Below are 22,945 nucleotides of genomic sequence, written 5' to 3'. Positions count from 1 at the left end.
TCAGAGATTTCCCCACTTTCCATAAAACAAAGTGACGAATGCAGTCCACATCAGCTGAGTCCCCCTTGTCTGTGCCTAAATTCTGCCTCCACCACTACCATCTCCACCCTGGACCTTCCCAGGTACACTCCTGCCGCCTGGCCAGCATCACAGAACAAGCCAGAGCCTTTTTTTCCCCAAATGGTCACAAACCTCCATAATCCTCTAGAGGGCCCTGATTTATTTGATGGGTGTAACCACAAAGAGCTGTGTCAAATGGATTTTGGCATCTCTGACTCTATGTTAAACATTCCTAGGGGAGCCTGCTAAGTAAGAGAACAAAAGTGAGAAAGTGAATCTTCTTTTAAGAGAGAACATTTCTCCATCATGATTATAAAACCATCTCTTGGGATGCCTGGGTGGCTCAGTGGTTGAGGGTCTGCCTTTGGCTCAGGTCCTGATCCCGGGGTCCTAGGATGGAGTCCTGCATGGGGCTCCCTGCTGGGAGGCTGTTTCTCCCTCTGCCTGTGTCTCTGCCTCTGTGTGTCTCTCATGAGTAAATTTTTAAAAAATCTTTAAAAAAAATAAAAAATAAAACCATCTCTCCAAAACTTAATGATGTTCCTTCCAATTTTAATTCTCATAGGTAGGGTCTACCTATCATGAGATATTCTTGTATCCTGGGGTGTGGACCCACGCGAGGACTAGTTCAGGTGCTGGGAGTAAGTGGGCTGTAGGGACACGTGTGTGGCTGTGGCATGGGTTACTCTTGTTCCTCCCAACTTGCTAACCTCTGGATCCTCCCTCATTCTGCCATTTGGTTAATCTTTCTAAACGTGGCTCCAGTCAGATTACCCCAGCCCTGCTCAAAAACTTTCAAGAGCTCCCCTCGGTCTACAGGATAAAGTTCGAGGCCCTCCACCCAGCCTTCAAAGCCTTCTACAATTTGCCTCATGGTCTTATCTTCCTCTTGGTGTTCACACTAACCCATTGCTTCTAGCGCCAGTGAGTCCACTCAGGCCGGCACCTTCAATGAGGATTTGCTGATTCATGGAGTTTGATCCCAAGTCCTTGACACATGGACCTAGAGAACTAAAGTTCTACTCAGATAAACAGAGTAGAATCATGCTATGAATCATGGTACTTGAGAGCTGGAAGGTCCTAGACTTTGCCTGGTCCAACATCATTAATCTGAAAGGAGAGGTTCTGAGGAATAGGGCAATGCAATGACCCACTTCAGGTCTCACAGTCAGTCTGAGACTACGTCAGTGGCTGAACTCAGGCTGAGAACCAAAGGGCCAAAGGGTTTCTGGAGTGAAGAAGAGGAGACTTTGGACCTCCGTAGGCTTCCAGCACATGCTTTAGAAAGAGAATCAGAAAGTCTGACAGCCCCTGCCTCCTAGAAGCAGACAAGATTTTTAAGCATCACAGAGAAAACCCTGAACAGCCCATGGGGTGCCCTCCAGCCTGTGTGCTCAGGAGCCAGGTGGCCTGAGGCCTAGAGGTGGGGGAGCAGAGGGGCTGGGGGAGACCGCTAGGTGGGGAGGGGGTTGGAATTCTGTATGTTGCAGGCTCAGCCTGTCACAAGGGTGGAAGCAGGCCCTCGGAGTGCAGGCTTCGGCAGCGTGTGCCTCGCAGAAGCCCCGCCTCTCAGGCTTGGTGCCACGGCCTGTCATTCAGGCTGGACAAGCTCACACCCCACAGTAGGGACAGGCGAGAGATATTGAAGGAGATAGACCGACATGGGCCCATCTGCCCAGAACGGCGTGGGAATCTCTGGTTCAAAAGGGACCCTGAAAGTCACTGAGCCCTGCTTTCACTCAGAGCTTCAGTCCTCTTGGCAATATCCTCAACTGTGCCTATGCCTGAAGGTCCCCAGTGACAAGAGATGAAGCAGCAGCTCTGACAGTCATTGCGAAGTGCCTTCTGCTTATGGGGGCCCTTCCATCCACGGGCATCCACTGGATAGCCCCACAGGTAGGGCACAGTATGTGAGATCTTCTCAATTTCTTCTCTGTCAAAACTAGCTGTTGTGGGTCTTATTACCAGGAGACCAGATTCAAGCCTTGTCCTCCCGGGGTATCTAGGCTCCAAAGGTGGCCCCAGTGAGTCATGCCTCCCGATAGTCATGGCCTTGTGTACTTCCCTCCCACACCAAGCAGGGGCTGGCTTATAACTCCCTCTAACAACAGAATGGGGCAGAGTAATGCCGGGCCAGTTTCAGGATTAAGCCTTTAGAAAGTTTGGCAGCTTCTACTTTTGCACTTTGGGGGCCCTGAGTGGATGTATCAGAAGTCTGGAGAGGGAGGGGCTCTGGGGCTCCACAGAGTGAGAGAAAGATCCAGTCCTACCAGCAGCCCGGCTGAGTCCCAGCCTGCAGCTACTGGCAGAGGTGCAGGGGAGCCATTCTGGTCAATCCTCTTTGTACAACCCCCGGACAATGGCAGCGGCAGCCCAGCTGAATCACACAGAGCCAGGAACCACCCACAGAACCCACAGAGTCATGATAGGTAATAAAATGATCATTTAAGCTACTATGTTTTGGGTGGTCTGTTATACAATGATAGACAAGAGCAATAGCTTTCGTGAACATCTGGGCACAGGGATGTGTACTGGTTTTGGTGGTGGGATTTGGCAGAGATGCTGGCCTCTTGGGAGGTGAGGCCTGCTGGAGACAGTGTCCTAACCCCAAAGACTACCCTCCTAGCATGGCATCAGTCACCACAAAGGGCTGGCCGAAGACAGCTCTGAGTGCCAAGTCCTTCTGGTACCCTCCATCTCATGCCATAAGCTCTGCTGGATATTTTAGGGATGCCAGTTTTTTTTCTGGATCATGATGACCAAGATCCATCAGCCCTCCATTTGTAGACAAAGGGAATGCAGATCCCCTCCCAGGTTGTATAAGAAGGAATAAAACACACAGTGAATAATACTTTACCACTTTTGAGACTCAGGTTCTCACGAATCTCCTCATGGTCACAGGGATGAGTAAAGTCAAAGATACTGTGTCCTGTTAGCTCCACCTGTTTCAAAAACAAGGTTGGGCTTCATTATTCCTAATACTGAAGAAGTTTCCAAGAGGCAGCTGAGCTACTGTCCAGGGTCAGGAGACAGAGAGCAGACTGAAGCAGGTCTTTTGTATCCCAATCCAGGGATGTGCACAGACATCTGGACATAACAAAGGACTGCTATTGATGACAAAGACCTGACTCCCAAGGGTTGGTTCACCAGCAATGCCAACCCTAACACCAGGGTTGTGTGTTCTTGAGGCTGGTAGCCTGAGGTCAGAAAGGAGCGGGGTGGGCACAGCCAGGGAAAGGTCAGGAGGGATGTGGCCAGAGCCTTCTACTCATTTCTACCCCTTCTACTCATTTTCTCCTTTTGAAAGAGCCAGAGGAGGGCATCACCTGTGTGAGTCCCATGAACTTGCTGATGTTTTCTGACAGAAAGATCATGTCTCCATCTTGGGTCACCACAGCAATGAAACCCTCCAACGCTTTCAGGTACAAGTTGTCCATCTGTTGGTTGGCCTCAGCTTCAGACTCATTTTCAGAGCACACTGGAAAGAGAGGGATAGTCGGACGACCTACATGAATGTGGTACTAAGATAGATGTGGCTGGTACAGACAAACATCTTCCAGGGATGCCTCAAAGACATTAAGTGGACTTTTCTGGAAATGCCCACTGCCAACCATCTAAGTGTCCAAACAGCAGGTATTTGATAAGCACCACTACACAGAGGACAACCTGACAGGGTTTTGCAGGAGGTGAGGCCATAGTGGCAGCATACTTCTGGAATGAGGGGTAATGGTGGCAGCAGGTGTCATGGATGTGACAGCAGTCACAGCAGCACTAGGAACCATAACCTTACCCACTAATGTACACGGGGCAATGACCACACTGAACATACTATATAATCTCTTCAATGCCTGTGAGGCAGGTACTATTCTTTGTCTCATCTTATAGGTGAGGCTTAGAGAGACGCACTCAATTATTTTCCTGAGGCTATAAAGATTGTGGTTAGTGGGCTCAGGCAGCTGAATCTAGCAGCTGAACTCCTAACCATGTATAGGCCTGGAGTCAAATAGACATAGCATCTATTCTTCTTCCTATTAGACTATGACTTTGACTAATGACCTCTTTGAACATCGGTTTCTTCCATCAGCCAAACAGAAATAACGATTTCCATCTTTTTGAGTTGTAAGGGTTAAGTAAGTATTTAAAATGCCAAGAACGCCACCAATCACTGTCATATTTTCTTCCCTTCTGCTCCCTCTAGGATACTGTCACTGCCCTAAAATTGCTCAAAGCCTAGGCAGGGGATGTGGAGCACACAGAAACTAAAATCTAAGTAAAAAACTCAGGGGCAACAGAGCTGGGTGACCAAAGAGGGGTGTAGACATAAAGTGCTGATGGGTTCAGAGAAGAGTGGGTCGTTTCGAGGTGGTCGGAGACAACTGTTCCACAAAAGGGTATTTGAAAAGGCTCATGAAAAACAGGCATTTACTTTGTAAAGCGAAAGAACTTTCTGGGCCAGGTTGGGTTGGGCAGACACTGGGCAAACATAGAGGTGGAAGAGTCTGGAGCAAGCTCCCTTCCAGGGACTGAGGAGATATCCATCTGGCCAAAGAGGAGGCTCCATTTTCCAGACTTAGTAAACTGGGCCACTGAGGTGGGTCCAGTGTGCTGGAGCAGTGGCATCTCAGAGCACTGCTTTGGAGAGAATCACCTGGCAATGGCACGCTGACAGTTTGGAGAGAGACCGTGAAGACCAGAGGGGCAAGAACCACATGAGAAGGCAAGCCACTGCGCTCATGGCAGGCTGGAGAAGTAGTTGCTAGGGGCCGCCTCTGGAAGCACCCACCCCGCAACCAACCACTGTGAGTAGCCGAGGCCTTTCAAGTACACTTCAGCTAGTTGCAAAAACAGACAAAATGTTGACTCAGCTCTTGTCCCAAAGAAAGTTCTCAGGCCCCAGGCCCTTGGCTGTTGTTCCTAGGCTACAGACTTCATTTCAGCCTTGCTCTTCCTCCCGTATTATTTAATTATTCACTTATTCACTTATTATTTAAGTCCAAACATAACACTTACTTGCAAAAATGTGTATTCATTCAGTACAAACATCACGCCAAGTAGACCTCATTTAATTTACAGAACAAGATTAGAGAGCAATTTGTACTTTATAAAAGTTAATATTCACTAACTAAAAGACCTCTTCCAACTTGAGACTGTTCTAGGGAATGTAAAATGCAGTTAGATTTCTGGGCCACTTGACAAGGAAGGGCCTGTGAAATGAGGTCCAAGGGCCTCTCTGCAAGGGCAGTGGATTTATTTGGTTTTCTTTTCCCTTGAGCCCCTCAATTTAAGCTCTGGGCTATATGCTGTTATTCCTCAAGAAAACAAATCCAAATTAGGAGATGTTTCTACCAAGGAGCTTCTGTGGCACCACTGAGGACCAGCCACCTTCAGGACAGGAGCTAGAGTCACAGAGGAACACAGCAGGCCCATTCAGGGGCAGACTCACCTTTAGGGCTAAGAGTTGGGCTACAGAGAGTAATATCCTGGCGACTTCCCTTCTGTTTTGCTAGATGCAACAAACGAGGGAAAATTCTTTCCTCTTCACACCCTAGGTAGCCTCTGGGAGGGGACATCATCTGGGGATGGCCTTATACTATACACATTCCCACACTTGATCTTTGCTTAGGGTTTCTGCCAACTAACTAGTCAGCTCAACTGATGATAATGAGCCAAAGTTCTAGGCATGGGTGTTGGCACTGCCAACGTTGCTGCTCCAGCTAACAGCCATATTTAAATAGGGGCTTTAGGAGAGACGGGTAACTCAGAACTTCCACAGTTGAGCATGTATCAGCATCCCTGGCAGGGCTGGCAAACGGAGGGATTTTGGGGCCCAGGGCTAAGACGTAACTCATGGGCCCTAGTGGGGAAATGTGGGACCTCTTGTTGAAGGATGTAACCATGTCCAGGGCCCCTCTGAGCATGGAGCCCTGTGGGACTGCACAGGTCACACACTCCTGAAGCCAGCCTTGGATAGGCCTATCCCCAGAGGCCCTGATTCAGCAGATCTCAGAGGGCAGAGAATCTGCTCTTCTAACCAGTTTCCAGGTGATGTGGATGCTGCCAGAACCTAGGAGCACAGGTTGAGAAGCATGGCTATGAACTCAAGGCCCTATGAGTGACCCTTAATGCTGGGAAAAATCAAACTGTTTTGGCAGGTGGTGACCTATTTTGGGGAGGGGTGAGGAGAGGTTTCCAGCACCATTAAATCACACCAGGTAGGTGACCACCTCTGGACAGCAAAGGCCAGTCCTGTGATTTCTGGCCTATTGAGAAGATTTTTTTCTCTCTCTCTTCAATTTCTTTGATCTCAGTGGCAACACTGACATAAAAATCTGGTGTAATCCCAAGACAACCCTATTTGTGTTAACTAGGCCCAGAGGAAATAGTTCTGCTTAAAATTTCCTGTTTTTAACAGTTTCCAAGCCAGCCAAACTGGTTTCCATCCGTGCCCAGTACACTCGCTGCTTTCAGGAGGTGGCGAATTGGCTTTAGCAGCTGGCCAGCCAGCTTCTGCAAGGAAGGCAGAGGGGTGCTCAGGGACCCACAAATGGGAACAGAACATCTTAGAATTGAAGTCACAATGGCTGGAGGACCAGAAAGCCAGCGGGCTGGCCTTGAGGGGCCCCTGGGACAACCTGGCCTCTTTCCCTTATGGAAATACGTGCTCCTGCCGCACCTGCTTTTCCTCTTGGGGGATTCTGAAAGAGTTTCAGCTTGGGGCTGACGTGAAAACTGCAGGGCCAGAGGCAGACCTTTACCCCAGGGGCCAGGGGCGCATGCACCTCACCCTCTGCAGAAGAATGCTTTTGCTCTACTGTTCTTTCATGGGAGCGTCAGTCTTCCCCTTTGGCATCATTAATCTCTGACTCCATGTCAGGTATGTAGAAAATTCACCTCTTCCCTATGTCGTCATTATACCCCTACTATGTGTCTGCCCTGTGCTGGGTACAAGGCCAGAAATCAGTCAGGTCATCTGTCAACAAGTGTCCCTATGTGTTCAGTCCTGTCCTAGGGAGAATCAGGGATACTGAAAGGTGTGAGAGCAATCTTTTCGCTCAAGGAATCTACAGACTGGTGGGAAAGACAAAGATAGACCACCATCAGGTCAGGCAACAATCCAGAAGAAACCCTTGGTGCTAAATAAAAACAAACCGACCGTAGGTGCTCAAGCAGCCCCCAAAGGGGTCTCCAAATCGCCCGGGGCTCTAGGTCTCAGTTACTTGCTTCCCAGGACCCTTCGGGGTCTGACCCCCAGGAACGGCGCAGGCTGTCAGAATCCGAGGCGCTAAGACCAAGCATGCTCAGCCTGGGGAGCACAACAAGATTCTTTAATGCTAAAAATAGCCCCAGTAAACAGGCTTTGATGACGACTCCCCACAGCCAGGATATGCGCGGGCTGAGGTTTCGGAGCACTTTTTCCGGAGCACCGCTCATTTCCTTCAGGCGGCACCACCCATGTGGGGCGGGACCCCTTGGGCAGCAGGAGCTGGGCATCTGGGGTAAGCGGGCAGGGTGGCAGGGGCAGAAGCTCCTGACGAGGTCCCTGAGACCAGACTCTTGGAAGGCACTGCTGGTCAGGACGCGTCTTTATTCCACCAGGGTCATCTTCCCTCTTTGTTTCCCACTCTGACAAGTTCCAGGACTGCTCTGAAGATTCTTAAACCACGCTGCTGTGCTCTCCCTGCTTCAGGCACCACTTAGTTATCATCACAGAGGCTTTCGTTTTAAAATTGATTCCCCACTCCAGCCTCCCCAGGCCCGTAGGCCACCCCATGACCATTGCCTGGTAGTAGTCTCACATCTTCGGCAGAAGGCACTGTGTTTTTCCAGGTCTTGCTGGCCTCCCAAAGTCCACCATTAGAGATTCATTCCTTTGCTCTTTATGGAACTTATTATCTTATCTTATCTCATCTCTTTGTATATGCCTTATAAGATGTAGCACAGGGCTGGGATCAGCAAACACCTGCTGTCTGACCAGACTTTTTTGGTTCCAGTTAGGGAGTGATCTGAACAAGGTCAGTATCTCTAGAAGAGATTGCACATTAGCTGCTTTCAGCCGTTAACATCCTGGCATGAATCCGCTTCTCAGCTCCTCTCTAAACAGGGCCGAAAAAGGCCTTGATTTGGAAGGTGAGTGGGGCAAGGCATGAATGAATCGATTCATTCATGCCAATGAATTAATAATAAAGCTGACATTTCTCTTTCGAAACCTTGCTACACGGGGACCTCTAGCAATCGTGTAAAATCAATTTGATTTCACCACATCGGAGTGTGGGGAAGCCAAAACTCAGTTTAATAGTGAAAAGCTGATTTTGCATATTTGCTGCTCTGTAATGCCCTCTGGATGCAGAAGTGACCCTCATTTGGTCATGGTTTGTGGGGCTCATCTTGAAAGAGGATTTAAGACAATCAAGCGGTATTTCCACTGATGTTCCCGTCAGTGTGTTCTGTTCTCGGCCCAGCGTGGAAGCTAATATCATAAAGCTATTGTTTCAGTTTGCTTCCTGTGATACGAATCTCAATCGGCCGCCCCGACTCCCAGCCTGAATTTCTCAGCGCTGAGATTTCCTCTCCAACATTCCCACACAGAACAGCCTACTGTGAAAATCAAAGAGAAGCGTGTTACTAAGTAAAGAAGAAACTTTTCTAAAGCAAAACCTGGTCTTTTTTAGCCTTTTGAACTCTGAGGTATGCAACCAGCTATTTCCTATTTTAAAGTGAGCCAACATTGGTGCTCACCTTTGTTAGAAATGCTTCAGTGATGAATCTGTGGTTTGTTTTGACTTGAGAAAACTTGGCTACTCTGCATTTTGATATGCACCACTGCAAGGTGGGTAAGAGGACATGCAGGTTTCCACTGGGTTCCTGTTGACATCATTTCTCCAGAAGCCTATACTTAGGATAAATCAATTTGCTTATTCATCAGAATTTTTATTTCTAAACGCTACCTTACGGAGAGCCTCAGATGTGGCAGGCAAGACGATAAGGGCTTTTCTAGCCACTTATCTCGATTGTCAAATAGCACTGCAAGGGAAGTACTGGTATCCCCCCCTTGTGCGAACGAGAAAGTAAAGCTCAGGGGTAGGGAAGAGATTCTCACAAACTTGCAAAGAAGGCCATCCAACTGAGGTTCCAGTGTGGGTCTATCTGCCCACAAGTCCTGTACTCCTTTTCACCATAGTGCATGTTTTGAAAAAGCAAAATGTGATTTAAGGTAAAAATAAATAAATAAAAAAAGAGACCCTGCCTCATATGCAATTCCTGAAGATGATTTCAACAAGAACGTGCAGGAGGAGCCTAGAAGAGAAGGCAGAGAAAGGGGGCATTGAAAAGCCATCCACCTCCTCCCCTCGATAATGTGTGTTTTATGAGAATGACTCCATCGAGGACACCAGGACCAGATGGCCAAATGGAGACACTTCTTAGCCTTTCCCGTCATCTCTTTCCTCAGGACAGAGGACCAGAGCTGACACACTAAGGCTGTGTGCTCAGTCTGAGGCCAAGCTGAGCCAGAGGGCAGGCATTTGGCGTCTATACCTTGCAACAGCTCCTGAGCAGGGATGTGTGCTGTCTCACTGTGGTCCTATTTTCCTGGGTGTGGCTGGCACACGGGGGTGGGGGGTGGGGGAGCTCCTGACCACACACAAGCAGGCAGACATGCTTGGGGCGGGGGGACTCAGCCTCTGATTCACGGCCCTCTCCAAGCCAACCTCTGACCCACTGAGAAGGATGATTATGTATGGGAGAGCATGGAAATCAACACCGTGCACCAAGGAAAGTATAGAAACAACTCACTGAATGTGTGAAGACCATCTCTGCACCCCCACTGCTCAGGGCTAGCCCCTAGGTGCCTCTTTCCAACTTTGGTTCTCTTGCCAAGGAAGGACCCACCTCTTCCCCCCACACTTGGCCTTTGTCAACATCTTTGCCTGACCAGGTTGCAGAATGCTCCTACCCTCCCATGTCCATCTTTCTCATAAGCACAGATTCAAAAGAACTTTCATTCCACGTGCAGATTCATCATGTACTAAGTGTGTGACTTGCAGCAACCTTAACATTTTTGTACCTCACTTCTCATCGTTCTACAATGTTCTACAAGTCCAAATTCCATCAGGGAGGTGTCCTGGGATGCATATATTAGTCCTTTTGGGATCTCTGTTGGTGGAGGAACGGGGCTTGTGGTGGAAGGAAGCAATGATTTACCCAAAGGCATTCATGTCTTAGAGTAGAATTTTAAGTATAACAGGGAAGTTGAGGAGATGCTTCCAAGTGTGGGAAGAGGGTCCCTGTCTAGTCCAGAAATCCTCCACTGCAGACTCTTTGTAATGCAAGGTGATTCCAGCACTACCAGACACTGCCCTCACCTGTCCAGAAAGAGAAGCCTCTTTAAAGACAGGTACACATGTGCCCTCTGATGGTGTCTCCAGGCCACTGTTCCCTCTTTTCAGTAGCATCTATGATCAATCTGCCATTCCCTGGCATTGTTTCTTTGAAAGTATTTATAGAGCATGTCTTTACCCTTGGTTCTCCCCTCTGACTGCTCTTTTCTGAGACTCTTTAGATTTGTGGTACAGGGTTAGCCCTCCGACCCTTGGACCCACTGAGCTGTCATCCTATTTTCTGAAAGTCTTCCTTTCCCCATATCCTTCCTGTGCTCTGGGGCCCAGAATAGCACATGCTGGTCCGGCCTCTCCGCCTCGCACTGGATTCCCTCTGCTCTGGGTTTCTTTCCCAGAATAGCCACGTCCTAACAGGATGGCCCAGTCAACCAGCTCCAAGGCACCAGGCTCACTCACGAAAGCTGAAAACTCACCACAAAGGAACTTTCCCCTGCCTGCCTGCCTGCCTGCCTCGTGCTCCCTGGAGGGGACACTGCCACCTGCAGCACCTCAGCCACATGGGGTGGGGGTACTACCTGCCGCCCAGTTTCCTTATGAAACTGACAGGCCAGACAGGACTGTCACATAGGATCTGAAACTGGAGACCTTCCCAGGCTGCCTCTTTCTGGTCAGGACTAACAGGAAATGGTGTTTTGAAGATTGTGAACTTTGAGGGAAAAAAAAAAGTTTTGTGAACTTGAGGCCTACAGTGATACCAGGGAGGGTGAGACTTGGCTGGTCCTGTGGGGAGGCTGTTAGCCACCAAGGGCTCCGCAGTGTGAATGAGTGTGGCCGGGTCAGGTGTAGTACAGACTTCACCTCCTCTCGTTCTCACAGATGGCCTGAGCACAAAGTATTCTTAAGCCCCTTTTGCAGGAAACCAAGAGCAGACACACCACGTGATTTGTCTGGCAGGCTGGCTAGTAAGACGGAAAAATGCTCACGAGCACTCTGTTGCCCTTCTGGAGAAGGTAGATGGAAGGTGAGCATGAGAGTGCTTCCTAAAGGTCCACTCTAGAGAGGAGTGTGGCTGTGGCAGCCGGCAGGCCAGGCAAGGGGGAGCTGACAAAAGGGGCTCCTGCTCCCTCGGCCCTTTCTGCTCATCCTAGCTTCTGGGTCCCCATGTACTTCCTTGGTCCCATCCCTGCTCTTTGCCCCATGGCTGTATTCATTGGAAAGGAAACTGCTGGAAGGGAGGTGTTCAAGTCAAAGGAATGAAGCACCGGCAGTGGCATTCGTATGGGCAGAGGTTCTGAAGGGTGGGAGTTCTGCGGGGGAGGCCTTCCCAGGGGCCCCCCAATGCCCGCACCGCAGAGCCTCCCGTGTGTCTACACACACGCTGGTCGGGCTGTCCTCAGCACCAGCTTGGGGAAACTGCCAGCCTCACCTGAGGACAGGAGCTTGTGTGTGCGCAGGAAGCTGATGGCCAGCCGCATGATGGAGGCTTTGTCCAGGTGGGAGCTCACACTGTGAGGCAGGGGCAGCTCATGGGCCAGCTCGTAGAAGACCTCTGTCTCTTTGCTCCGCCGGCACCTGGCAGCGTCCCGGGACTTCTCCTTCCTCCTCTCCGAGCTACTCCTAAATTCAGAGAGCAGGGGTTAGTTCCTGAAATGTCACTGTCATCCCTCTCATGCCCCTGGTCAACACAGCCCAGGGCCCCAAACTCTGGTGCGGCCAGACCCTCCCACTGAGCTGATGCGGCTCACACCCATCGTCTGAGCACACACAGCCTCTGCTATATGTTGCCAGCCCTGTGTTCGCGTGTGTTTGTGCTTCTGTCTACCTCTCTCCTACCTATGTGGCCCAGACCAGGATTTTGTATGTGGGGGCTTAGAGCACAATTAATCAACTGGCAATGCCTGTGACTTGGTCCTGGGTTATCTGAGGACCGGGGTGAGTACCCAGGGATGGCCTGTCTCTTGCAGGAAATCTTAAAGAAATCCTAAATCTTCTTACAAAGCCTATATTAAGTCCTAACAGAGGCAAGTTCAAAACCCAGCCTGCCTGGATTGAAATTCTAACTTCTCCACTTGCCAGCGCTTGCTCTGTACACTTCAACTATTTAAACTGCTCAGACTCCGTTTTCTCATCTGTATGATGATAATAACAGTACTTATCCCACAGAACTGTTGTGAGGATTGGATATGATGATTTATGTAAAGTCTTCATCACAGGTTTATCCCAATTGCAAGCAATCAATGTTAGCTAATATTAATAACAAATCTGTCCATGAAAAAAATGAGAGTAAAAATATTACAACAGAGTATAATACAACCTATCTTCATAGAAATATAGAAAGTATATAATACTTCTTATAGATTACATAGGGAAAAGTCTGGAAATAGAGTAAAAGAAAAATAACTATTATTCTTAGAGTTATCACAAATACAGAGCATACTGTATTCCAGGAGCTGTTTTAAGCACTACATCAGCTTCTTGAATTCTCACAACTGCTATTGGAAGTAGTAGCATTGTTATCTCTAATTTAGATGAGGAAACAGATGCACAGAGGTGAGGTAATTCACCTGTAGCCCTTGGGCAGGTGAGTGGGGAAGTGGCTTCGTGCCAGGCAGGTGGGTCCCAGAATCCAGGCTTTTATCCATCAGTAAGGTTAGGGGGGATTATTATTATATTTTTAGTACTTGTCTGAATTTCCTTATGTTTCTATAAATAACTTGTATTGCTTGTTTAATAAAGAAGTTTTTTTTTAAAGTTTTTATTTTTCAATAAACAGTCCAATGCAGTTCATGATTCTTAAGGCCTCCTCTAACCAGCTCCAGCCCACTCCCTCCGTCCTCCCTCCTGAGATTTCCAAAGCCAGCTACTGTTTGTCCTTCTGTTTGGTTTTATAGCCTATTATCTGGCCAGAAGATCAATATATTGGGATTCACAAAATGTTGCCACGCCTCTCAAACTCAAGATTTGGGGCAGAGGCACTGCTCACTTTACAATATGCTTCATTTTTTAAAAACAGAGCACCCAGCTCCCCATGGGTTACACATCATATACTCAGATTGTGGGAAGAATGTCGAGCGGCTGTTGATGGGCAGGGAAAACCTTCAGAAAGGTTGTGAAATGGGTGAAACCGTGTTTTCCTGTCCCCTCTCCCTTTGCTCTTTCCTTTCCCGAACTCCTGCTTCCTCAGCTCGTCTCACATCCATTCTCCAAGCCCTCGCCCCGTAGCCCACCATCTGCACTCTCTCAGAGCCAGCCCTTAAGACCGGCTTGCTCCTGCACCAGAGCTTTAACAGTGGTTTGTATAGGAGTCCCTCCCATTTGCATTTTAATTTTGACCTCTGACTGTGGAGCAAAAGCAGCTGTTCAAGGCTTGTAGACATCCTGGCACAGGGAAGGAGCGTGGGAGGGGACAGGACACTAAAACTGTATACTTCACGCCTGTCGTGAGAACAGGTAACGGAGAACCAGTGTCTTTAGGATGCTGGATTCCACTCTCTAGCACCAACCCGTGCTCCCCAACAAAAGCATCAGCAGCAGGTGACCAGTCGTTAGGGCATCTAGAGAAGCAATCCTGGGCAGAAGGGATTCCCAGCACAGGCTGTGACATTAATGCCCACTTCTGCATGCCCACAGTTTCCCTTTGTTACTGCTCCTTCCTTAGAGTGCAAGAACCGACAAGGCCGAGAGGAAGAGCCGGTGGGGTGGAGGGGCAGTCTGCAGTCAGTGTTCTGTCTGGCAATGGCATTTGAGGTCCTACTATGTTCCCTGGACCACACAAATGTTTATTCACACCTACTTTTGGGCCTCGACATTGCACCAAGGACCTTACATATATGACATTATAATCCTAATGACAATATGGTAGATACTGAGGGCACAGTTTCTACATATGGAAACAGAGGCTCAGACGTGATGTGTAACTTGCCCAAGGTCACAAAGTGAATGCCTGCCTGCTTAAGCCCTTGGAGAGCATGAAGTCGGTGAGCAGATACTTAGAAGTTCTGAGGCACGTGGATGCTCCGTGTCTAATTCCATCTCTCACAACATGCATGTGAGACGGGCAAGGCAGGCATTGCTCTTGCCCCCAATCCACAGATCTGGAAACTGAGGCCCGACCAGGCTAAGTTACATACCTAGGGCAATCCAGCTAATCAGTGGCAGAGCTAGGGCTAGAACCCATCTCTTCCCAGGCCAGTACTTTCCACTGCTTAGTTAGCAAGAAATAAAGAAACCACAACATCCTAACATTTAGAAAAAGATGGGAGAATCTCATGCAGCCTCTTGTTTTAAAAGTCATGGGCTCCATTTCAGCTACCTTGTTTTTATAGTTGCACTCTGGGGCCAGCATAACTTTAATTAGATTATCTAGTTAACCTTGACACAGCCCAGAGATATCTGTCTAATGTTGACTCCTGGAAGAACAAAAATGTGTAACACCGCTCTCATTTAATTAGCAACACTGAAGAACAAGCATAATTAACGTCAAGTGTGAAGGTAAGACCTCCCTAATTGATGCATACACAGCCTACTTCCTTATGCAATTTACCACGGGTTGGGCTTCTTGGCAAATAGGAAAGAGGGCTGGAAGTCAGGAGGGCTGGTGTTTCTAATACACTGGCCACAAGACTACTATCTAGCCATCTGATCTGGGCGAGAAAATACATTTTTGGTGCCCTGATATCCTTGTCTGTAAAATGGGAGAGATCTCATGTCTTATTTGTCAGGATCAAAAGAGATGAGTGGACAAGGGTTGGAAGTACTAGGAAGCTCTTCACAGATGAAAACTATCTTGACATAGGGCAAATGTGAGTGCCCGTGGATTTCAGAGATTGGCCATAACAGCCGTTCTTCATCACCAAATCAAAGCTGTCCCAGGGCTGGAGGTGTAACTGGGGGCCAGGCTGATCTTGACGTCTTTGTGTGGGGTTGCTGAACCTTCTTATGTCAATGAGGCTTCATTGCCTAAAATACCTGTACTTTATTTTCTCTCCCTCGGTAGGTTCTAGAATTACCTGCAACAGACCAGCATTTTTTTTTTTTTAATGACAATTCTAGATATGGCGCATTAGAATTTGCTGGGTTCTCATAAAACAGTGCTTTATCTTAAGTTTTCCAAATCAGCCGAAAAGACTCAAATTTATTTCTTGCTCCAAACTGCTCTATGAAGTGCCTACTCCTGCCTTTCTTGGTGGCTCTCCTGCCACCACAGGGTGGTCCCACACAATATCTGGTGTACGGAACACCCAACATAAATGTGGCCCTGGCTGTGTCCCCCCGCAGAACCCAGAAAGAAGTACTGAACTCCGGGCTGGACCTCATGCAACTGCACAGCGGCTAGGATGCATGTTACTTGTGGGGAGCACCCGGTCTTACTAGGGAACCAACAACCCAAAGTGCCTCCATCAACCACAGAAATAAGTTCGGGCAATAAACAGTGTACACGGTTAAGATAAGAAACAAGTCAGTCTGAGCAAGGTCAGGGCAAGCTACTCAGGGAGGCAGGGTTTCAGCTGATCCCAGAAGGACACAGGACAGGACACCACCCTTACAATGCTTCAGGGTCAGAATCCACTTTCTCCCCGCTGTCCATGCTATCTCATTTGTTTCTCATAACAACCCCAAGGGATAGGAACTATTATTTCCCTCTTAATAGATTGAGAGAGATTCGGCGACTCGACTTAATAAAAGACATTGTCTCACACTGAATTCTTTCGGGTCCAAGATCAAAGATTTTTCCCACTGGCAGCAAGGAAACTGCTGTTTATTGCATACCTTCTACACACTGTGTTAGACACTTTTCCACAAATTGGATGCTCACAGAACACAGAGAAGGGGCGGGGTAAGTCGTGAAATGGACACAGTGACATAAAGAATCTCTGTCCTTAAGTGAGCACCCACTCACCCTGGAAAAAGACCTGGAACCTCATCAGTAGGGTTAAGAGGCACCATCCGAGTTCACATGGAGTAGGGGGAGGAAAAAGGGGTCAGCACTAGAGGGCCTGAGTGGGATGCAGCCTCCATCCCTGCGGGGCAGGGGTGTGGAGGGGGCGCTCCAGGTGACTCCCTGCAGGTCCAGCCTGCAGGAATGTTCCTCTCCACACTGCTGGTGGGGAACACACTTCTGTCCTCTTCTTTGACATGTTCATTCTGCAAGTTTGTACTTCTCCCCAAGGTGGAAACTCACACACTGGAACATTTGATTCCAACTAAGGAAAGCGACCACTTAAGGACCAGGCAACTAGTCAGAAGAGAAAGCAAAACTGACCTCAAGCCCCAGTGGGTATATGCCACAACTCAGCCAGGAAAGACCTCTGTGTCCAGAGCTTTGTTATCTTACAAATGTCTCCTTAACTTCTGGGTCATTGCTCCAATCTTGGCCAAAGTCAATAATCGAACCATTATCAGCGCTTGGTCAAGATGATCCTGATCCTGGTTGCCGACTTCCAGGTGAACATGGCCTGGTATGCTCCCCCCCACCCCCGCCCCAACACACACACACACCCAGGATGTCTCCAGCTGCACCAATGGTCTGGTTCCTTAACTAGCCATTCTCTCCCGACCGTCAACAGGAGCAGGACTAATGCCTGTGGGCCACCAGGGTACCAAAACACTATACCTGTTAACCCTATATGGTTAGATGGTCTAAGGACAGAATGGATTTCAGCAGGGAGGGAGGGAGACTGAAGCTAATTAAGCCAACCTAAATCAGTCTGTGGAAAAAATAAATAAATAAATAAAATAAATCAGTCTGTGTGTTGGTGGTGAAATCCTAAGCTGGTGACAGTTTGCAGGTGGTTGCGAGTGGAAGAGTGGAAGGTCAAATGTCACTTAGGGGTCTCGTGGCTCTTCCCTAAGGCTCTTCCTTGTGGCCACTGAACAAAGGCTGCCCAAAGAGAGAAGCACACCAGCTTCGGCTCCCAGGAATCAGGAGGAAGAGCTAAGCTCCCACACCCATGGGTTGATAGCTGCCTGGATGAAATCAGAGCAGAGCCAACGTGGGTGCTTCTTAACCTTGGCGGCTCACTCGAGTCACCAGAGGAGCCTTAAAGACTGATGCCTGGGTCCTATGTCTACCTCCAGAGTCTGAGTTAACAGGGCTGAGGTGCAGCCAGGGCATCAGGGATTTTAAAGCTTGCCCTCTGATTCCCATGTGCACCCAGGGCTGGGAACCACCATTGCAAAGCAGTCAGGTTAAAATTAAAAGTTTGTTTCTCATTTTTGGTGGAAGGAAAAAGGAAACTGGTATTTCTGGAGCACCAGGACGAGGTGCATTTCATGGGCGATCTCATCTGATCCTTAGTTAACTACGTGGTGGTATTGGTCCTGTTTTTGCAGAGCAGTGATTCTCAACTTTGGACTCCAGCAGAATCACCTGAAGGGCTTCCTAAACCACAGGCTTCTATGCCTGTGATCACAGGTCTTCAGAGGACTGAAACCCAGGTCTATTTCTGAAACCATTGCTCTAAGTATTTTGAGAGGCCTTTCAGAATTAATTTCAGAGCCACACAAGAAAATTGGTCATAACACTTCATAGAATACATATATTTTCAACCCCAAACAATATTATCATGTTTGTCCACCTCCTTTAGTCACCAGATTTGGCAGTGGATGGATGTTGGTTGTTTGAAAGAATGAAATGTGCCCTCAGAGATAAGGCTTTGCCACAGTTGAAGGTACTCCAGCGAAGAATGGTCTTTGGCAGTTCTAAAGGAGCAGCAAAAATGCGTAGAAGCAGGTGATATTCTGGTGGCCAACTTTCTGGGTGAATTCTGATATTTGTCCAAAGGCAATGACTGGGATATGAATTTATTATTGAGGGGAGTAAAGGCATCGATGTTAACCAGTCAAAATAGAAGAAATTCAGGAGGAACTGGGCAGATCAGATACACCTACATGAGGAGAATAAAAGCATCAATCTGCTTAACATGCACCCCTCTGGTGTGGGGCATGGGCTCTGTTCCAAAGGAGACCAAGCCCCACTGGGAGATAAGCCATACTACAAATGGGGCACCTCGGTGGCTCAGCTGGTCAAGCGCCTGCCTTCAGCTCAGGTCCTGATCCCAGGGCCCTGGAATCGAGCCCCATGTCAGGCTCCCTGCTCAACTGAGAATCTGCTTCTCCCTTTACCTCTGCCTGCTGCTCCCCCTACTTGTGCTCCCTTTCTCTCTCTCTCTTTCTCTGTCAAATAAATAACATTTTTTAAAAAAAGGCATACAACAGACTAGTATGTCAAAAGTCCCAAAAGAGGGGATACAGCGAAAGGGTGAGGGCTGCGGCAGCTACCACAGGAGCGCATGTCTCCACTCATCCCTTCCCTGAAGGAAGAATCCCCAAAGGTGTCTTGTGCCTTGACCTCCCAACCTCCCCTCCACTGAGGCTGAGCCCCTGACCCACGCTGACAGTCTGCCCCTGGAGAGAGGGCCTGGACTGCATTCAGAGCTGACAGTAATGTCTGCGGCCCACCCAACATGGCCCTCTAATGGTCAATTCTGCTTGGGGCCCACTGCAGATGCTTATCTAGTGGCCTTCTGGGCTCCAGGCAGCCTCAGAGAAGAGCAGCACACCCAATTACCAAGCAGCCCTATAGGTACAGCCCTTGTGGGGCTCCAGATGACCCAGCTCCTTATATAATCTGGGGACAGGTGCAGTCCCCAGCCCAGCTGGGAAAAGCCAGGCATGTATAGGAGTAACAGTGGTGAACTGTAGCCACGCTTAGCTTCGTCAAGTCCAAGCCTTAGCAGGCTTTTCTTTATTTGACGTGTTAGAAGGAATACCACTTTACACCTGTGCCAATCACTACAGTTTATAAAGCACTTTATAAACTGATAACCGTAAACCTCCCCCAGCAGGATAGAAAAGGGCAGGTACCATCATCCCCATTTTAGAGATGAGGAAAACTGAAGTCCAGAAAGGCAATGGGAATGCATGGACCTGGAACAAAGGCCCTGAGCTCTGACTTTTTCAAGGACACATGAATGGAGAGCCCACTGCCAACCAGCACCAGACATGTCACACAGTTGCAAACAGACCTTCGTTATTCATTACCCTCCTATATAACTCTGCTTATCTTAAATCATTTCCTTTTTAAAAAATGCTTTGGTGAAGATAAGGGTAATACACATTTAGTGTAGGCAACTTTAAAAGTACAGAAAGGTATAAATACAACAAATCAAGATTTCACTGGATTTATGGCTTCTTAATATTTTATCGCCTTTTAAAGACTTCTTTAGAATTTTCACAACAGCCAGCAATATCATATTGTGTGGGCCTATCACAACATACCATACTATTACTCAGTTCCGGTTTCTAATTTCTAGGTGTTATAAACAACACTATGGTGACTGTGTCCCTCTCGAATTTATTTTTTTTTCAAATTTATTTTTTATGATATAAGAGGTCACGCATGCTGCTTGCTGCCATCTCCCCAGAGCTGCCTCCCAGTGACTCCCTCTTCGAGAGTTGGGGATTGAACACCACCAGCATTTCCAGGACTGTGACCGATGACCACTGCTACTGAGGGCAGAGCCGCAGAGGGAGGCAGGATGTGCACCCTGTCTCAGCAACTTTCCCTGCCCAGTCACTTAGGCTCTCCTGGCTTCCTCTTTCCATCTTGCCATATCCAGGTTAACACATCCAAAGAGAGATGGCCAAGGGTATTGGAAATGGAAATTCCAGTTCTGCAAAGACAGCCACTCTTGTTGGTCAGCCGAATCTCTTCCCTATTGTAAAAGTAAAGTGTCTTTCCATCTCTGCTGATCTTACCACATCCACTGCATGGACAGAGGAGGCTCAGTGGCATCTGCACCCATGAAAAGGGAAGGAAAGCAAGCAGCTGCAAGGGCACCTGCCTGGCCCTCCACTGCTCTCTCTGGCCTCCGACGCCTGCAACTGTCCAAACCCCTACACCATGCAGACTCCAGCCAAGAGACTAATTAACCTCAGCGAGCTGACATCCTGCTACTACGGCTAGCAGTGACATCCATCACTCACGGCTAGGAAGGAGCCACTTGTGATACTTGCCGTTGTACAGGACTCTCATCATCCTGCTTCTGATTTCATCCTTATAAAGTAAGTATTTTATACAGAAGGAAACAGCCCCTGAGGATGTTAAGTGACATGCCCAGTATCACCCAGTGATGGACCCAGCGCTCAAACCTGTCATTTGACCATAAGTCCTATACTTTTGATTGCATTGCAGCCTTCTGGGAAATGCCCACAAGCCAATCCCTCTTGTAGGTTCAAAAAGTTTAGCTGAACTGGCTGTATTGGGGGTGAAGCCCTCTAAGGATACTTAATTGGATGAATTCTTGACTCGGGAAGCAGTAAAGGGGACATCCTGGTCACCCTTTTGCTCTAGGTCAGCCCCTCAATGGACAAACCAGGCTCAGTGGGATAGATTTTCTCTCCCTGGAGATATCTGTCTTAAAAAAAAAAAAAAAAAAAAAAAAAAAAGTTCTTCCTTTGCTAGCAGAGTCTGCAGACACTTACAGGTAAAGTGTTTCATTCTCACTAGGCTAATTTTTTAATTAAAAATTTTTATTGAGGTCTAATTGACATATAAATTATATCTGTTTCAGGTACACAACATGATGATTCTCTACCTGCATATGCTGCAAAGCCATCACCACAATACATCTAGTTCCCATGCTCTTTTCCTTGGTGCCACTTCTCTGGGTTTGAGGCTATTTCCCCACACTCAAGGGTTTTTCTCTAAAGCTCCTAACCATCAGCAGCCTTCTTCTCTTGGATCCCGCAGGCTTCCAACAGCACAATCTGTGGTTTGGCTCAAGCCACTGTGAATGTGCAGCCATCCTGATCCTACACCACTGTGTTCAGCTAAGAAAGAAATTGCACAGCAGAAAGACCAAGAAAAAATTGCCTGAGACGCAATGTAGAACAGATTCGCCAGCATGAAGCATGCACTTTCTCTAGATGGACTTGGGAGCAGCTTACCCCAGTCCCCACTAGCCTCTAAAGACCAGCCCTTCATCTTCCACATCCCACGTCCCACCTGCAGCACATGCCCTTCATCCACCTGGCCTGGCTAAATAGTACCCATCTTTCAGGACCTCCAACAGCCTCGTCCTCTCCAGGAAGGCCTCACTTATGCAGACTTCTGCACACCCTGCTTCAGAGATTCTAGACTGCATGATCCAGCCCTGTTATTTATTCTCTACTTGTTTTACTTCTGTAGCATTTGCCTCTCCAGCTAGACCACACAGTTCCCTGGGGAAAGGACCCATCATCCGTTCTTCTGGTGTCCTCTAAAGCATAAATAGTACAAAGTGGTACAAATGGGAGACATTGGATAAAAACCATTTAAATAATTTCTCTTCTGTGAATTCCTCAAAGTCTCTCACTGTTCTAGATCTTTCATAAGAATTCTACTCCAATTCTCACTCGGAATAAAAGGTTTCCATCTGGGAAGAGCCACAGCACAGAGATACTCAAAGATGTGTGTGTGTGTGTGTGTGTGTGTGTGTGTGTGTGTGTGTTTCCAACTCTTTGAATGAAATTTGGGGTCTGAACTAGAGCTACACAGACCAGCACTTCTCAAACTTGACTTTGCACACCAATCACCCCAGGAGCTTATTACAGTTTCTGACTCAACAGGTGTGGGCTGGGGCCTGAGAATCTGCATTTCCAATAACCTCCCAGGTGATGCTGACTCCTCTGGTCAGTGACCACACCCAAGGGACACGATGGAGAGGTCAATGCTGATAGAGTCAGTGCTCCCTGATCCCATCCTTATCCAAAGCCACCTAAAGTCTAACAGCCAGATCTTCTCTTTTGCTAGGAAGAACCTTCTTCTCTTTTTATATTTCCTTATGGGATATTTCACTTAGCCCCACTCAGATGTCTGTGTTTTCCTCTGCATCCTCCCTACCTGCATCACCTCATCCCCTTTTATTTCTTAAAACTCCTTCCCTCAGAGCCAGTCCAAGCCCTGCGTCCCGCAGACGCTTCCCCAGCCACCCTCGCTCCCTTCTCCAAGGCGCTTCCTGCCCACATTACTCACTGGCCCTCATTAGCGGCCTCTCTGTCTCACTGGCTTTTCTAAGCCAGCATCCTGCTGCTATGACTGGACTGGAAGTACCTTGATGCCTCTGCAGGGAGAGGGGGCACAGACACAACACTTACTTCCGAGCATCTTTCACGGGACCTTGGCCCAAGGCAGACAAACTGGGTAAATATTAGCTAAGTCATTCATTGTTAGGACAATTCAGGCGTGCCCTTTACACATCTCCTTTCCCTCTCAGGGCAGAAAGCAAAAGTGATCGCAGCAGCCCTGGCCTCGGGTCCCCAGCCCCAGGGCCCTGTGTCTCCCAGGAGCTGCAGCTCAGCTTGCTTAGATTTTCCTTAGTGCTCGGCAGCTCCTCTTCCCTTCAGTGAAGAGTTAAAGCACCGGCAAGGCTGCTTCCCACTTGGAAATCTCCATTTCCTCATGCAGTGTGAACAAGAGAACATCTATGGACAGGAGCTGAGCGAGCCAACTGCACAGGGAGTGAACTCACTCTGAATGGGGCTCTTCTAACACCCGCCAAGGCAAG

General features: G+C 48.3%; 1 protein-coding gene across 2 annotated transcripts in view; it reads right to left on the bottom strand.

Moving 5' to 3' along the window:
- EPAS1 (endothelial PAS domain protein 1) overlaps positions 1 to 22,945 on the bottom strand; it is an 85,574-nt gene that overhangs the window by 25,039 nt on the left and 37,590 nt on the right. For both annotated transcript variants that reach the window (XM_072768233.1, XM_072768234.1), the window contains 3 exons: positions 11,824 to 12,014; positions 3,387 to 3,538; positions 2,918 to 3,002 (listed from right to left, as the gene is read on the bottom strand). In XM_072768233.1, the coding sequence (XP_072624334.1) occupies positions 2,918 to 3,002; positions 3,387 to 3,538; positions 11,824 to 12,014 (428 nt within the window). The remainder of the gene's footprint in view (positions 1 to 2,917; positions 3,003 to 3,386; positions 3,539 to 11,823; positions 12,015 to 22,945) is intronic.

This window comes from Canis lupus, chromosome 11 (genome assembly GCF_048164855.1).
Source record: "Canis lupus baileyi chromosome 11, mCanLup2.hap1, whole genome shotgun sequence".
Lineage (NCBI taxonomy): Eukaryota > Metazoa > Chordata > Mammalia > Carnivora > Canidae > Canis > Canis lupus.
This window is presented reverse-complemented; position numbering and strand designations above follow the sequence as displayed.